The sequence below is a fragment of the Phalaenopsis equestris genome, unplaced genomic scaffold (assembly GCF_001263595.1).
Source record: "Phalaenopsis equestris unplaced genomic scaffold, ASM126359v1 Scaffold000315, whole genome shotgun sequence".
NCBI classification, from domain to species: domain Eukaryota; kingdom Viridiplantae; phylum Streptophyta; class Magnoliopsida; order Asparagales; family Orchidaceae; genus Phalaenopsis; species Phalaenopsis equestris.
Genome location: NW_018164757.1, coordinates 98223 through 117474, shown reverse-complemented (window position 1 = coordinate 117474; position 19252 = coordinate 98223). Strand labels below are relative to the sequence as shown.

At 32.9% G+C, this 19252-nt stretch overlaps 1 protein-coding gene across 1 annotated transcript in view; it reads left to right on the top strand.

The window, feature by feature from the left end:
- The window catches only part of LOC110025614 (extended synaptotagmin-2-like), a 66724-nt gene that overhangs the window by 17716 nt on the left and 29756 nt on the right, over positions 1 to 19252 (top strand). The window contains exons 2-6 of the mRNA XM_020726192.1: positions 124 to 365; positions 3576 to 3594; positions 11617 to 11822; positions 12236 to 12345; positions 12462 to 12560. Of these exons, the coding sequence (XP_020581851.1) occupies positions 124 to 365; positions 3576 to 3594; positions 11617 to 11822; positions 12236 to 12345; positions 12462 to 12560 (676 nt within the window). The remainder of the gene's footprint in view (positions 1 to 123; positions 366 to 3575; positions 3595 to 11616; positions 11823 to 12235; positions 12346 to 12461; positions 12561 to 19252) is intronic.

The window sequence follows — 19252 nt, the reverse complement described above, 5'->3', positions numbered from 1 at the left end:
TATATATATATATATATATATATAAGCACACACACATATTATAAATTTATGAATGCAATTTTTTCTTTATCAAGAACATGTGATAAATCCTAGCAGTTCACTGAGTGTTTAAATTCTTGGCAGGTACCATATTGGACTTCGTTATACTGGTGGAGCTCGCATGTTGCTCTCCTTATCCTTGAAGTTTGGTATCATTGTCATTGTTGTTCCTGTTGGTGTTCGTAATTTTGATATTGATGGGGAACTTTGGGTTAAACTACGATTAATAGCTACAGAACCCTATGTTGGTGCTGTATCATGGGCTTTTGTTTCCCTGCCAAGGATTAAGATTGAGCTGTCACCCTTTCGTCTGTTCAACCTTATGGGTAATTTTATTAATTTATTTTTTTCTTTAGAAGCGCAGCTGTGGAAGTTTCGTCAATGAATATCGTTGATTTCTGCTGTGTATTTTATCGATGAGGACAGTAGCTTAAACATCATTTAATGTGGAGTTAAGTTTAAAGATATATAAAGTGACCTCATCATTTTGCGTCTTAGTTCTAAGATGCTCTCATTTATTTTCATGTAAGGTTTAAATTATAGTATTTGATATATTAGCTTCCTTTTATGTGAGGTAAAAGATTAGATTGTTTATTCTTATATCTACCATTGAATTTCATAGTGCTAAAAGCTAGCAGCAAAGGTAAGGAAATTTATTGAGTTGAACTTCAGTGTTAGCTCAAAGAATAAAATGACATCTGATGTGGGGAGAAAATGAACAAACATTTTTTTTATTGAAAACAAGGGAAAAGAGAAGGAAGATTCAAGTAAAGTTAAAACAAGAACCATGTTGATTGCCTTCGTGCATGCTGGTCTACTCCAGAATCTGTCAACTTTCTGCAAAGGTGATAGTACAAGATGAGTTCTCAGATAGTCCTTTGCGATGAATGCAGTGTGTTAATTCTCTTTTCGATGAACATTCCTTTGCCCTGAATTTCATGTTTTGGTAAAAGGGAAATCCATCTTCCTGTTAAAGTCTATTTCTGAAGCAACATTCATTCGTCCATCCATATAATAAGAATTTTGCGTTACAAGAGACTTCCTATCATGAGAAGAGGCCAATAAATACAAAAATGAATACTCAAACCAACCACACTAGTCATACCTACTAATTTCCAGCTTCCCATCATTTATATACTTGCTACAAAACCAAATTATATAGAAGTCCAATGTGGCCTGTGACATAAAAAAATGGTCCAACACTTGTTGGAGCAATATAACGACTCAAATAACTATGATATGCTTAGTTACGGAGGTTCTAAGATTATCACAAACTAGTCTTCCAAATTGCTCCTGCATCATGTTATGTATATTCTATGCCTGTTTTTCTATGCATGCTGCTCATACATTTACTAATTTCAGTAGGCATATCATGGCTATTGTTGGGTTATAGAAACAAGGTAGTTCGATTAAGCTGGAAGCCTGTCAATGACTGATACTTCTGGCAGTAAATGATGGTTATATTTGGATAATTGGAAACAAGGAAATGCTGTCAAGCTGGAGGCCTTTCAATTGCTGATACTTCTTACAGTAATTGGTGTTTCAAAAAATTTGTTGGTTTTTAAAGTTGAGTTTTTGTTTTTGATTTGATGACTTTTTCTATAATCATAGCAACTCTTGGCATACTCTAGATCAGTAATAAATTTAAATTTTTTTGAAAGGTATCAACAATATTGATGGATAAGACCACTTTATAGAAAATTTGAAGTGAATATTTAAATAGTGAATCTTTTAGATTTTTCTTTAAAATTTTCATATATTTTATTTTGAACTTTTGGAAATTTTTTTAGTGTTGGGTTTATGATATTTTTTCCGCGTTTATTATGTTCCATAAAACAGATTCAGCGTGATCGCCATGTTTATACTGTGGACCCTTCTTTAATCTTTCTTTGTGCTAGCTCTATTAATATCTTTACTGTCTTTAACTTGGAAACTGGCTTGCATGCATTCATAAAAGTGATGCTTAAGGAAACATGTTTGTAGTAAAATAATATACTTTGTTTTTCTGAAGTTTAACCTGATCTCTTTACTGTTACCATGCAGCATTGATTTTAAGCTTCACTTAAAATATCAGTTACAAACAATTCGAATAACCGTAACTGATATTTTACGTGAAGCTTAAAAGCCATACTACACGGATACAATAAAGACATCAGGATAAACTTCAAAAAAATGAAGCACATTATTTTGGAGAAGTACAAAGAGAATAATGAGGATCTACATGTGATTTTTATTGATTTTGAAAAATCTTACGATAAGATTCCAAGAGATGTCCTTTGGAGAGTTCTAGAGAAGAAAGATGTTGGTATGACTTATATTCAAATCATTAAAGATATGTATACTAGAACTGTTGCTTGTGTTCGAACAGAAGGAGGATTGACCAAATATTTTTCTATTTAAGTTCTATTACATCAGGGATCGGCTTTAAGCGCTTACCTTTTTTCTTTAGTTATAGATGCTTTCACTGGGCATTCACAAGAGGATGTACCATGGTGTATGCTTTTCGTTGATGATAACCTTCTTGTGGATAAGACTAGAGAAAGTGCTCAAGAAAAAATTGAATTTTGGAGGTCTACATTGGAGTATAAAGGCCTTCACCTGAATAGAACTAAAACTGAATATATGGAATGTAATTTTAGTACTAGTAGCTCTAGTGACAGAGTTGTAACTTTGGGTGATCAAATTATTATTATTAAAATCAAATTATTAAAAGGTATGAACGCTTTAGATATCTCGGGTCTATTTTTAAAAGTGATTGTGATATGGATGAGGATGTTATCAGTAAAATTCAAGTTGGTTGGTTGAAGCGGAGGAATGGTTCGGGCTTATTGTGTGATAGAAAAGTATGGCTTAGACTGGAAGGAAAATTTTATAAGATGGTAATGAGACCTGCAATGCTCTATGGCGCTAAAATACTGGTCTTTAAAAGAGAAGCATAAAACTAAGTTAAGTGTTGCTGAGATGAGAATGTTTATATGAATGAGTGGCTTTACACTTAGAGACAATATGCAAAATGAATATGTTCTTGATAAGGTTGGTGTAGCACCGATGGTAGACAAAATTAGAGAGAGCCGTTTTAGATGGTTTGGTCACGTTAAACGTTGACCTTCTTATGATCCAGTTAGGAGAGTAAATGTTTTAGATTCGACTTATATTAAGAAAGACAAATGTAGACCTATAAATACTTAGGCATATTGTATAAAAAATGATCTTAATTTATTAGATTTAAATGAAAATATGACACTCAATAGAACACAATGGAGAAAAAAAATTCATGTAGCCGACCCCACTTAGATTCATGTAGAAAATTCATGTAGCCGACCCCACTTAGTGGGATAAAAACTTGTTATTGTTGTTGTTTTTGGTCATGTGAAGTGTATCTCTTCTTTCCGAGCACACATTAGTTTATATTTTGGGCTTATTTTTCTTTCCATTACTATTTATTAGCTTTTTTTTTTCACATTTAGGGCTATTTTATGTCTGATGGAAGCTCTTTTTTTCTTTTTATTTGCATGCAATTGGCCATTCTCTGCCAGGAGTACCTGTTGTTTCAATGTAAGATCTTTTCCTTTACTTTATTTACATGCTATATAGTTCATCCTAATGTGTAATTCTATACTAGTTTCTGTTCATCAGTTAGTTTTACTTGATTTTGCCTATGCAACAAATATTTTGTGGAGTAACTTTTATTAGTAGGGTAACTATTGATGTGAACTTGAATTATTCTAGAAGTGCGTTAGGCATCTCTTTCTACCTCTCTCTCTCTTTGCCTCCCTTTCACACACCACTTCCTAGCCCAATTTGATTTGGTTGTGCTTGGTATCATGATCTATATTTTGTTGGTAGAAGAAGAACATGATCATCACGAAAACACAAGTTGAAATTAGCAGGATAACTACCAGTTCACCATCATCACAGAACACATCACTTTCAAGGTCGATGAAGGAAGATATAACATGCTTGCCACCATGCTAAGTTTGAAAAAAAGCGTAATCTCATTTGTATTGCTAAATATGGCAAGTTACAACACGCACTATTGGAAAATCACCACTTTCTAGCTAAAAAATCATCTGGAAAATATTAAATTTCCATCGGAAATTGGTGTTACCGAAAAAATACTTATGAATTTCAATCCTCCGTAAAGTTATTGATTGAAAATGCATTTTGATGACAAGAAATTTCATCGTAAAATTTTTTTGACTATTTTCGACCGATATTTCACTAAAAAAACGTCGATGGAAAAAAGCGAGGCAAATGTTGCCTAAAATTTGAGCAACAAAAAAATCGGCATACTCTTGGATTTATTGGTCATAATTGTGCCTTCTGATTTTTCAGTGGCCTTTTCCACTAGTAAAATTAGTTTAGAATTTAGGGTTTAGAAAAAAGAAATGGTTGAAGTTTCACCGCAAAAATGTGTTGTGACGAAAATTATACCAAAAGTCTGTCGAAAGCTATTAGGTGAAAGAAAAAAAATCTAAAGAGCCTTATACAATGTTATTTGTGCATCTGCAACACAAAAACATAATGAGCTATTTTGTTGAAGTCTCACAATTGCCTAGTATCAGATAACCACAACCATTATATGACCACATTATATATATATATATATATATATATATATTGAAATTGTTTCCAAAAGATATATTATTGCTTATAATTGCTCAATGAACACAAAAATAATAATTTGAAAATACTAATGCTCATCTGTTTCCTCATCTTCTTCCTGCTCCTCATACTCTACCACTTGTTTTTTTTCACGTGTACTACATCTGTCAGAGCATATCTGCTTCATCCTTGCTTTTATGAAAGCGCATTGAGCTTCTGTCTAATCATTCACTTGAAACTCAATGCCCCGAGTAGTGGCTGTGACACATTCTGACCAAATCATCAATTAAAATAGGGCTCTCACAACAGAAAGTATTTCGTGCATTGTATGCCACTTCCTACGTTGCCAAGATATGAAACTTTGAATGCTTGGACAGGCACTCGAACTACCTACACTTGTTGAACTTTAACTTCAAATCTCCTTCAACTTCATTATTCATCCTATAATAAATTGTATTGTGATAAAAAAACAAAATATATTTGTAAATGATTATAATTTAAGAACAAATACTTTGTTTACATAAACTCGTCGAATCTCTATAACATGGTGTCGATCCACAATTGATCCACTAATGTTGATATGTTATATTATGCAATACAACTGCAGGGGGTTATCTTCCAATTACTTATTTCTATAAACCTTTTTAAAAGTTAGTATTTATTGTTTATAAATTTTATTAATATACAGTACCTACACGTTACCATTCTTCTTTGACACTCGGTATGTGGAATTGAGCCTCTAATATTTAGAGTTACTCATGCCCCCAAAATCCGATGTTTGATTTTGTTTGGCCTACCCCTTTTACAAAAATAATTAGGGGAGGCTCAAACTCCGCATAGCTCAGCCCACACTTCATCTCCAATTCAGAGCAGTTTTTGTCTTCACTTGTGTATGTTGGTGAACATATCACCGAAGGGAGTGGGACCTCTAATCTCATAATCTCTTCTAATTAATTATTGATGCTCTATAAACCACCAAAATCACTTTTGTAATATTCAATATATTATTAGATTCATTAAAAACAAAATATCAACAACAATTTAAGTTAATATGGCTTAGTTAATACTTAAAATTCCCTGATTCTTGTTGCACACTTTTAGTGAAATTTTTTTTAAGATAAATATGTTGCATCATATTTTCTCCACGTGATACCTTTGATATTATGTATGGCTTGTTTGGAAGGACATGAATTGCAAAAAAATATTGTTAGAAATTATATATTAAAATAAAACGTAAGTATATATTAAAATAAAACGTGAGTGAGAAGTAATTATATACTTATTTATCTCCGTCAGGTTTAATGTAAGTGCATGATTTTGTACTAACCACACTATGCTCAACATGAATTGAAGTACTTGTTTGACATGATGGCGGTGGTGGTGGTGTTATATGGTAGGTCCGGAAAGTTTAAAAATTTCAAGGCTTTAGGATGATTTGGGGAGTAATATGTTGGTGTTTGTATGGGTGAAGTACTATGTTGTAGTGAAATCGATGTGGTCGTGATGGTGACATTAAACTGCTATTGAGGACGGGAGGTAGTTTTTGATATTGAAGTTAACCCAAACCACATTCATCTCGTAGTGAGGACGGGAAGTAGTTTTTGATATTGAAGTTAACCCAAACCACATTAGGAAAAACAAATATTATTACTGGAAGCAAATAGGCGGTTACAATCAAACACACTTGAGAGAAAAAAATACAACACACAAGACACGCAAACTCACGTTCGGGCGGCCCGGGTGAAGGTGGCGACGGTTAGAGGGCTTGGTGGGGTAGCAACAAGGTAGGGATGGGGTTTCCAGGTTGTGGATGAGGAGCGGTAACAATTATGGGCGGTTGGAACAGTAGGGAAGCAAGGGACGGCTGAACAACAGGAAAACAATAAAGTGGAGGCGTTGTAGCAATGACAACAAGCTGGGTTGAGGGGAAACAACTGGCTGGGAGCTTGGAGCAGCAGAAAACAGCTCGAACGGGTGTTTCTGGGTGGCGACAGCATGCAGGAATGACGATGGCAGTGACAATGAAGGCGTGGGAATGCAAGACAGCCCAAGGGGGATTGCCTAGTAGCTTCGACATCGAAAAGGATGGCTGGGCGGTGAGGAACTGCAGGAAGAACGAGATTGCTATTGGGGTGACCGCAACAATGAGGAAGGCATGGTATCGAAGCGAGAGGGATGCGGGAAGGGGTAGGGAAGATGATCACCGCCAAGAAACTAGGATACGACCATAAAATACAACTCTCTAAAGGAAGAAGAGAAGCTGGTGGCTATTCCGATACAAAACACACAAAAAAACTTACTTCCAAACTCGAATACAATACATATATAGGAAATGACTATAAATAAATGAATGATAAGAGGAAAGAAAGTATAACTAAAATGGGGTAATTTCGGCGCTTTCCCAACAATAGCTATTCCCGTGGTACTGTAACAGCTGCAATACCACAAAAATTTTGAGCGGTGAGCTCCTGTGTTAGTTTTTTTCATTATCTTGAAAATGGTAGTGGTTGATTTGAAAGGGCCCTCATCGCCACCACTTGATGTTATCTAAAAGAAGAAGAAATACATTTTTTAAATCATCAAATAAAACATGTCAATTTGCTAAATGAAAAAAAGTGCACAATCAACCACATTATGCATAATAAGTAAAATAAGAACATTCTAACCATGTACGCACATGTTATGTTATTCTTTCAGATAAATAAGTATAAGTTGTGTTTAAAATTTTTTCAATATCATTATCTTATTCATTAGTCGAATGAATGAGGTTATTTCAATGCCTCCCCCCAAACTAGCTATTCCCGCGGTACTATAGTAGCTACAACAACACAAAAATTTTGAGCGGTAAGCTCCCGTGTCAGTTTTTTTCAACCTCTTGAAAATGATAGTGGTCGATTTGAAAGGGATCTCATCGCCATCACCTGATGTTATGTAAAAAAAGAAGAAATAAATTTATTAGATCTTAAAGTAAAACATGTTAATTTGCTAAATGTTAAAGAAGTGCACAATCAACTGCAGCATGCATAATAAGTAAAATAAAAACATTCTAACCATGCATGCACATATTATGTTATTCTCTCAAATAAATAAGTAGAAGTTGAGTTGAAAATTTTCTCGATATCATTGTCGCGTTCACTAGTCGAATGACTAACTTCCTCATTTTTGCAAGTAGTATCTTTTAAGTTTAACACTAACTTAACTTCATCACTTAGAATTCGTAACACTAATATCTCCTCTTCCTAATGAGCATGTTCAATAATATTTTAAACAATAACTTTTGCTCTTAGTTTGGTATTAATTAGAATTTCCTAGTTTTTTTTTTTTTTCTTTCAGGATTTTAAGATAATAAAATTGGATGGCTTGATACATTTGAATAAAACAATCAAACATTATTATAACTTATATCTCAACCCATTTCTTCTTCAGTTCATGAACCGTTTTTGTTGTTATTCTAACATTGTCATCCAACATACAAGTTTACAGCTTATACATACTATGAAGATTCAATCCTCACCCATAATTCTCAATAAAGTGAAAAATGTTGATCTATGAATGACTCCTATTCACATAACATTGAATTTCATTTTCATTAAAGTATCTTACAATATATAAACATACTCAATTGATATGTTCTTTTTTAGAAGTTAAAGGAGAAACCATCCACACTCACAATTTTCATCTCCATCCACACAACAAATTTATCAATTGGTTTTTGATTTCCTCTATTATAAGAAAGTAAATTACTTGCACTATCAGAATAATCAAATTGAGTACCAAAATAAGAACTATTCCCAATTATCCCTTCTCTATGTTTGTGCACTATTTCTTTTGTGGTGATAATGCTTTAAATATTCAACATATTTCTTCTTGAATTCGTGTGACACTTTTTCATTTGCTTCAACATTTAAATATATACAAGCAAATAATTTTTATGCAAATGATTTCTTACATTCCTTAAAAAGTTTTGTATTACTAAGGAAATATACTTGCTCTTAACGGCTCAAATAATAAACTTGGAATACATCAGATCAACTAAATTATATTCAAGATTATTTAAACTTATTCTATTAATATTTAGTGCAATTATATTATGCACATTAAAATACTAATAAAATTTTTTCATTCCTTAGCTATTTATAAATAATGAATTATTTACATTTTAATTACAATCACTTCATGTCCTATTGATGTTGCTAGCAAATATTCTTTATTTCACTAAAATTTCCTCATTTTTCTTATACTCTTAACCTTTAGTGTTTTATATTTTATTATAATTATCTGCCATATTTTCCCAACTTGGTTTCTTTTTGAGAAGATCCCACTTTCCCATCAAAGGTTTGATATTAATCAAACATGTTTCATCTATACCAACAAAATGATTGTTATAAAAAAAGTTGGCCTTCTTTCTTAAATAGTTAATTAATTATATTAAATTTTTTAAAGAATCTATAACAATTTATAACTATCACAATAATAAAAAACATTCAAATCTAAATTTCAAACATATTTATACATTTCAAATAATATTTTAGAATGTATAAACCTAATTAATTTTAAATATCAAGAAAGTATCACCTATTTCTAAATACTAAATTTTATATATATATATATATATATATATATATATATATTAATGCATCAAACTTGGAAAGCTAATGGGAAGCTTACGAGAATTTCACAAAAGACTCGGATCGACTGCAACTCACTGGAAAATCACAATAAAGATGGGAAAAGTGGTGGAAAAATCCAATGGATGGTAGAGAAGAAGACAATGGAGATGAAGAGGCTCCGACAAGGATGCTCAATAGAGAGATGAAGCGAGGCCTCAGAAGGAACGCTGTGAGGCTTGGACCGGACTTCGATGCTTGATGTTGCGAGGCTTGGATGGGACTTTGATGCTTGATAGAGAGACGAAGTTGAAGCAAGAACACAGTGAAGCTTCGATGGGATTGTGCTCTACATTGCATGGCTTAGACGCGGCTTTGGCATAGAGAAGAAGCTAACGCTGAGATGCTGGAATGGGCTTGAGATTATGCTCAATGTGGTGAAGTGGATAGCGGGCTCGTCAATGCTCGAAGTGGTGAAGTGGATGCTGTACTTGGGACGATGCTTGAGCACGAATCCTAACATGCACGGGCTATTATCTGTGTTATTCATGGATGGTGGTATAAGATAATTTATTTTAACCTAAAAACTAAGACTTCCCTCAAAATTTTTAAAAGGGCATAAGCATCACCTGAAAAAAAGAAGCTTAATCCTTGAGGCTATCTTTCAGTCCCTTGAGGTGGGTGCCTCGAATGATTTTTTAATTGCTACTGAAAACTACTTCTCCAAAGCTTGAAATATCAGCTTGCATGCATCTTTGGCAAACTAATCTAAAATTGAATCAATACAATATTTTACCAAACCATATAAGAACATCATTAGTGGCACATTCTTAATTGCATAAATGAAAATAAAATAAAAAATCAAATCGAAAGAAACTATCATGTTTATGTTGTACCTAGATCATTGCTTAAATGACATTTTTAACAAGAGTAAACATGAAGGTTCTATATGTACTTGACTTGAACAAAATTTGGTTATGTTGAATTCAACATTTTATATTTATCAAGCTAAACATTTTTTTTATTATGTGCTTCGTACAAAGTAATCCATTAATTAGCAAAATCAAGTTTTAACAAGATTTCTCTGGAATCCACCATTCCCGATGGATACAAACAAATTCATCATCTAAAATAGCAGAGCGAGATATATAAATATTTTTGATGGAAGACTTCAAGTGGATTCACAAGATGTATAAAAAAAGATCGCAATAGAATTGATAGTAAACTCTTGGAATCAAGACACATTGAAAGTGGACTTTATACTAGATTTTTCTAGAATTTCAAATATGTAGACATCATATCCAATACATTGCAAAATTTTAAATAGTTGTTTTTTTGCATTCAATTTCTTAGAAATTCTTGATGGAAAACTATATACCTCATGTTAACATCAACTGGAAGATTATAAATAATTGTCATAATTTTTAGCAACTTTCTACAAATGTCTTTGAACAAACTGTGCATATATTTGTGAAAGATTGTGCAAATCGTAGTCATGGATTCTATTATAAGGTCAACAAGATCAATAAACTTAATCTTTTGACAATTTCAAATGGACTCATGCTAGTAGATCTATTGGTAGATCCATTGTATACAAACTAAGGCATTGTCACTTTCAAATCCTATCTAGATACATGGTCTTTTAACAAACTATATAACACATTTTTCAAGTTTCTTTTAACCCTTTTATTTTGTTCATCAAATTGTGAATGATAAGTTATTGAAAATTGAAGTTGTAATTAATTTTCTTTCGATGATTTCTCTATAAGTGATTCATGAATTCTTTGTTAGTCATATTTGCTTTATGCAAGCCATGTAATTTAACGATTACATTAAAATAGAACATAATGATACAAGAAGCATTAGTAATTTATCCTATGATATGTAATATGTTATTTAGGAAATATGATTTGTTATTAGAAAATTAGTGTCATTCTTTTTCAATGTTTGTGGCAAACCTAATACAATATCCATACAAATGTCCACACATGACTTGCATGGAATTGAAAAAAGTGTATACATTACAACCTTGTGGCAAGACTGCTCAGTCCTACATTGCTCTTTTTTTACTTGACTAGAAGTATTTATCTTCAATCACTCCAATATTCTCATCGTTTCCATAATGTCTACAATAGCATACATAAGCTGTATTCAAGTACATAAAATTTCAAGATTTGGTGCATTCCTTGGTGAAATTTTAATCTTGGCATATCGTTGTCTTTTGGATAAATCAAGGATATCTACTTGTTCCTCGAAGTGGGAATAGATAATGCATTTATTGCTTGTGAACATGTTAAAATCTACTGCTTATAGATAGTCTGAGTGATGCATTTTTCATATCAAACTAAATATCCCTTTTTACCAGGTTTCTGAAAAAACTTCTTACGGAGGATTTGCCTGGACTTTTTGTTCGTCCGAGAAAGATTGTCCTTGATTTCCAGAAGGGCAAAGCTCTTGGTCCTGTTACAGATAACTTAAAAGCTGATACAACTGAAGAAGGAAACAGAGATTTTGTTGGGGAGTTATCTGTGACTCTTGTTGATGCTCGCAAACTTGCTTTTCTGAGAATTGGTATCTATGCTGCTTTTGTTTTGCTATTTTCTTTCATATGTATTCATTGTTTTTGGTCGCGAATGAGCTACGACAGCTGAATTCTTTTTAGGCATTCTGTAAGATTTCATTTAAATTGAAAGTTTCTTTTCTAGTGACCTTTGTTTTTTTTTTTTTGAAATAAATCCTGCCATTCTGGCAGTTGTTGCAAGCATGAATATTGTCAAACTGGTACTCGTGAATTTGGCTTGAGAGCATTTCGAGCCTCATCTTGAGTATTGAATGTAGTGGATTTTATTATTCTGTCACTTCAAGGGAGCATGGATTAAATTCCTTTTATTGTTTGTTTGATTTAACCGCTCTGAGTTTAAGTACACATTAGTATTTAATTAATCATATATGCTATCATTTATTTTACCTGATTGCATTTACAGGTAAGACGGATCCTTACGTTGTTTTAAGACTAGGCAATCAAGTGATTCGAAGTAAAAAAAACAGCCAAACAACTGTCATTGGGCCACCAGGGGAGCCAATCTGGAATCAAGTAAGCCCTATTTTTATTATTGTGTTCATTATAAAATTCTTCTTTTGTAGCAAAAATATTTCCATATATTGTTTCTTTGCCTTTAATTCAATGATTTGGAATTTTCTTTTGAACAGGATTTTATTCTATTTGTTGCAAACCCTAGAAAGCAGAGATTGCAAGTTGAAGTTATAGATTCTTTTGGTTTCAGTGATTTCAGACTTGGAGCAGGGGAGGTATATTATATTTTTCATACGCATAGTCTTCAAAACATGTTTGATTTAGAAAATTTGAATTTTGTAAGTATCATATTATTTGACTTGATAATGTGGAATTGTCTCATCTTTTCTTCTGGATGGAAATGTGGGATACCTTAGAATTTTTTTTTTATGCCTTGATCTTGCTGAGGTTTTTTCTCTCAATTTAGATGCCTATGGGATTTTGTAGAAACAAAATTCTTGCTAGTGGAACTTTCTGGATGGATTATAGGTTTTGATATCTGGAATGAGAACTATGATTAGATTCTTACAGCATTTATTATTAAGAATACTTCTATGATTTAACTTTATTCGGTCATCTGTATCAGAAGCTTATCAAACATTCTTTCTACCTGAATCCATCATGATATTCAATTAATTGGTGGTTCATACTTAATTTCTTCTATAGAGAGAGTGATTATGAAACAATGTTGGCGCCGTATTTTCAAAACGACGTCGTTTACTTCATATTTCTTGTTTTTTCTATTAAATGCTATAATTAGTGAAGTTCTCTGGAACTTGACCGCAAGAAAGTTTATTAGCAAACTAATATGGATTTTTTTGAAAAATTGCTGAGGCCCTGTTTGGACTACTATTCTTTCTAGAGTAAACGATAATATATGCTTTGTTGTCTCTAGTCATCTCTTACATTTTCTATAAAACTGACTTGGGCCTGACTGAATTAGTTTCTATTAAAGATGATCTGATGATGCCCAAATTAAGGGATTTCGGCTTGTTTCATTCTGCTTTTTCTTCCGTGACCAAATTCTGCATGTATATCGACTGTAAAGTATTATGAGCCATCTCAATTGTGTTCTACTTTTGGTAATCTCGGTCTGCATGGATGTTTGTGAGAAAGCACGGGCCGACACAGGGTTTTAGGGGTGAATGACCAGATGTTATGGCTGATGTGAATGTAAGGGAATATTGGACATCTGGGTTTGGTTGGGAGGTTCAACTTTTCAAGCTTGTGCAATATTAGCTGGAACATTCAGAACTATCAACAGTTATGATCTAAAAGCTGCTAACCACAAAGGCTACTACCAGTTTTTTTTAATCCCTTCATGCTATTTATGTAAATGATTGTATGATCAGTTGGATTTAATTTTGTCCATTAATTTTACTAAAATTTTCTAAGGAATAATAATATGGCAAAAATTATAACAAGTAGAGAGAAAACGAGAATCTAGGGTGATTAGTTTTGGAATTAACTAGATACAAACAATACAATTTTTAGATATAAATTCATTCGATGTCCTAGACCCTCTATCTATAAGCTTGGGTTAAGGCTCAACGCTATAGGAAATGATAAATTTCAATGTAAGTAAGAAGTTCATAAATACAAAAACAACAACAACAATAACAACAATAATAACAAGCTTTTATCCCACTAACGAGGTCAGATGCATCAATCTTTTTTCTTCATTTTGTCCTATTGAGTGTCATATTTTCATTTAATTCTAATAAGTTAATATAATTTTTTATACAACATGCCCAATTCTTTTTAACTATATTTCTACCTTTCTTAGCATAAGTCAAATCTAAATATCTACTTTCCTAACAGGGTCATCAGACCTGTGACCAAACCATCTAAGGCATCTCTCTCTAATATTTTTTTGCCACCGGAGTCCAACCCTTTCAAGGATATATTTGTTTCGCATTTTGTCTCGTAGTGTAAACCCACTCATCCACCTTAGCATTCTCATCTCAACAACCTGATAAAGGCAACCAATTTCCTCTTTCCTTTTCAATACTGGGGTTTTTTAGGTACTTTTGGATGACTTGTTTAGTCGTTGTTGGTTAGTGCCACATGTGAAATCCTGATAAAGGCAACCGAGTTCCTCTATTCTTTTCGATGCTTAGGCTTTTGAGATACTTCTGGATGGTCTTTTTTTGGTAATATGCATATGCGACACACATGAGCTTGATATTAAATGAGCTAAAGACAACTAAGAACCCCTGTTTTATAAGGTCCTCCTTTCTTCTTGTTATCACAGTTTCGGTGGGGTTGGTGTACTTAGTCTTCAGAGACCTCGCGCCCGCACAAAACCGTAATAAATTACTGTTTTTGTCAATTTATGAAGTGCATGTTTAATTTATGTTCCATCGATCAGTGATATTTTAGATATTTTAAGTTTTATGCTGTTTGTAATTGTTTTTCTCTTTTTTTTTATTCCTTTTATTTTTCTTTTTTTGGGTTCGCGAGGTCCATGATGATACGTTTGACCTTGTGGGTTCTCCTGGATGAATGTTAGTCGCTGTTTATTTTTCTTTTTTTGGGTTCGCGAGGTCCAACTTCCTCTCTTCTTTTCTATGCCTTGGTTTTTTAGGTACTTCTGGATGACCTTTTTTTTAGTGATATGCATATGTGACACACAAACTTGGTATTAAGTGAGCTAAAGACAACCAAAAACTTTTTTTCTTACAAGGTTTGTTGTCTTATTGTAGTGACAGATTCGTTGGTTGGTATACTGAGTTCTCTAAGACCTCACACTTGCAAAAAATTGTAATTAACTACTTTAGTTAGTAATTTCAACTTTTGTTATGCTAATGGATTGTCTTTTGAATTATTCAGGAAAGATGAGCTCTAGGATTTCAGGGACTTTCTGACGAGTGTTTTGCCACTACGGTCTACAAACTTCCCTACTGACGTCACGTCGGGCACATAGCTACAGGAGACGGTTCTACAGGTGTCTGCGTGGCATCACAGAGAAATGTGACTTCTTCAGGTGGGCAGACACTTAGGCAGATTCCACTGCCGATAATGATCGGGGTTGGATGGTATTCCTGGAGGACGACGTAGCTCATGACATTCTCATCTCAACAACACTTAAGTTAATTTTATGCTTCTCTTTTATAGGCCAACATTCTAAGCCATAAAGCATTGCAGGTCTAATTGCCATCTTATTAAATTTTTAGTCTAAGTGATACTTTTCTATCACACAATAGGCCCATTGCGTTCCTCCACTTTAACCATCCAACTTAAATTCTAATAATAACATCACTTTGAACAATAGACCCTAGATATCTAAAGCATTCACATTCACTTCTTTTAATGACTTGATCACCCATTGTTACAACCACACCACTAGATCTACGATTACTAAAGTTACATTCCATGAATTTAGTTTTAGATCTACTCAAATGAAAGCCCTTAAACTCTAAAGTTAACTTCCATAATTCAAGTTTTCTTTGAACTCTATCTCTAGTCTTATCCACAATAAGAACATTCATAACTAAGGCAAAGGATATGGAGTTAAAGTTGATCTTTGCTGTAATATAACTTAAATAGGAAAATAAATGGTCAAGCCTTCTTGTGCTTGAACACAAGTAACAACTCTAGTATAGATATCTTTACTGACTTGAATATAAACATTATTAACTCCCTTTTTCTAGAATTTTCCAAAGTACTTCGTTTGGAACTATATCACAAGATTTTTTTTTCTAAAAATTAACAAAATCTTTTTTAGATCCTTCTAACTCTCTTTGTACTTCTCTATCAAACCTCTCAATAAATGTATACATGTGCTATGTTATGACTAGTGAGATTAATTTGCTATTTGGCATAACTTGTGCTAATTTAGAGCTATAATGAGGTTTAGTTAAGGCTATGATATCTTAGGACATGATTAGGCCAATAAATTGATAAATTTATAATCCTAAGGTGATTTGAGACACTAATGTCTATATTGGATTAGCTTATGATAGTCTAGTTTGGGTCAACCTAACACTTTAAAATAAGTAAGGGGGTTCCTTAGATTTGTTCTAAGCTAACATGGCATAGACTTAGGTTAAGCCAATTTAAAGTGGTTTCGAACTAGTTGATTTGATCCACTAAGGCAAGGATATAGAGTATTTGAGCCATATTTATGCTTAATTGGTCTTGCTGGGTCAATAAATATCTTTATAGGTTATTTAGTGTTTTATTAGACCAATATTGGAAGCTTGGGTCTTTTTAGGGCCAGTTTAGGTTACCCAAGCCATTGTCAAACGTTATAACTAACTTATTGAATATTTAAATGTGCTTTGAATACAATCAACGAGCCAATTTTAATTTAGAATTCTATCTGATCAATCTGGTTCTTGATCTCTACAAGATGAGCACATCACTTAAGGTTGCTAAGCTAGGAATACAACATCAACAACAGTAACAAATAACAAATAACAACAACAAACTTTTATCACTCTCAGTGGGGTTGGCTATATGAATCTTTTTTCTCCATTGTGTTCTATTGAGTGTCATAATTTCGTTTAGTTCTAATAAATTAAGATTATTTTTTATACAAATAAGCCCAAGTCTTCCTAGATCTACCTCTGTCCTTCTTAACCTTTTCTTACTTAAGTCAATTCTAAAACATCCACTCTCGTAATTGCATCATTAGATGGTCGACGTTTAATGTGACCAAACCATCTCGCTCTAGTCTTGTTTGCCACGAGAGCTACCCAACATTTTCTTTGACAAATTTTTTTTGCATTTTATCTCTTGAGGGTTTGTTTAGTCCAGCTGTAGCTTATAAAAAAACTGCCGCGCAACAGCTATACCAAGAAGCTATTTCAGAGTTGTGTTTGTTTTTTTCTGTATGGATCTGCAACAGTTGTTTATGGAAAAAAAAGTTTCTGCCACTGTACTATTATGTTGTTTCTAACAGAATTGATTGCATATTTCATACATGAAAACGAAGTTTTAATATTATTACTAAAAAATAACACCTCACTAAACAGTAAGTAACACAACAATTAAAATTAAAAATAAAACTATTAAAATAACAATTAATATTATCTTAATGTTGAATTTAAAATGCAGACGATTAATTTCGCGAGATAATCTCTCTAACAAAACTCTCTACGTCTAATCAGTATCGTAGGTGGAATCATCAAACTGATCTGCCTATCTGAAGAAGTCATAGTTCTTTGATCTATTTCTTAGACACCTATAAAATTGTCTCCCATAGCAATGCTTTTATTGCCGAGTAAGCAGAGAACGCTACAGTTTGCAGTAACAGTACAATACTCTGGAGGCACCGGAAGTCCTCGAGCTCATTTTTTTAGAAGATTTAAAATAAAAAAGCACAGACCCTTAGATGCAGAATTAGTAAAAAAGAATAATAGAAATACACAATTAAAGTTTTATAAAGTTGTGAGGTATAGAACACAAAATATAAACCAATGAATAATCTATCACTACAAGAAGACTGTAGACCTTAAAAAAAAGGTTCTTAGTTGCATTTAAACCACATAATACCAAACTTATATGTTACAGAAGTATATTACCACAATGACCATCCAGAAAATCCCAACAGTCATGACTAGAGAGACCATTCTCGTGTGTCACAAAACCATATCATCACAAAAGTCCGTCCACAAAAACCCGAACAATCCTTTACCCGAAAAATAAGGGTTTTTTGGTTGTCTTTAAACCATGTAATGCTGATCTCGTATTTGTAGGAAAATCATATCATCATAAAGGCTATCCATAAGAACCCTTAAGGTCATTAATGTCATCATAGACCTCAAAACTAAAAAAAAAAAACAAACAAGAAAAAAAACTCTATATGGTTGCCTAAATGCCATCTATGTGGGAGAAGAATGAAAATGTAATTTGCACCGAATCACAATTCCACATCAACATCATTGCATATAGCGTCATTATAATAAGCAATAATTGCTTTTCCAACACATTACATAAATAAAGAAAATGCAGTGTACAAAATCATTTCACCCATTAACTATTGTACTTGTAATTTGCTCACACAACTCCATTATCTCCCCAACACCTTCCCCGTCTTGTGTACAAGAGTTCTATAAATCTGATTTAGCTTGTGATATTGAATGACTTAGGCGATATTTGTATGCCTCGGTGAGCACATGTGAATGGTTCTCATCTGCACTATTGAAATCAAAAGCATTATACGAAGGATGCCGACGAATAAAGTTATGGAGAACCATTGTAACGACCACAATCTTCACTTGTTTGCCGAAATGATGGGTAGGCATATCACATAAAATAATATATTTTTTTCCATATCCCAAATGTCATTTCAATAACACCACATAAAGATGAATGTATTTTTTTAAACATCTCTTTTTTGCTCTAAGCTATGTTGTTGGCTTTTTAAAAATCCGGAATATGATATTTTGTATCATGGAATGACTTGAGATATCCTCTTTGTAATGAATATTCAACATCAACTAAATAATACTTTCCTGAGCTCATTTTTTTAGAAGATTTAAAATAAAAAAGCACAGACCCTTAGATGCAGAATTAGTAAAAAAGAATAATAGAAATACACAATTAAAGTTTTATAAAGTTGTGAGGTATAGAACACAAAATATAAACCAATGAATAATCTATCACTACAAGAAGACTGTAGACCTTAAAAAAAAGGTTCTTAGTTGCATTTAAACCACATAATACCAAACTTATATGTTACAGAAGTATATTACCACAATGACCATCCAGAAAATCCCAACAGTCATGACTAGAGAGACCATTCTCGTGTGTCACAAAACCATATCATCACAAAAGTCCGTCCACAAAAACCCGAACAATCCTTTACCCGAAAAATAAGGGTTTTTTGGTTGTCTTTAAACCATGTAATGCTGATCTCGTATTTGTAGGAAAATCATATCATCATAAAGGCTATCCATAAGAACCCTTAAGGTCATTAATG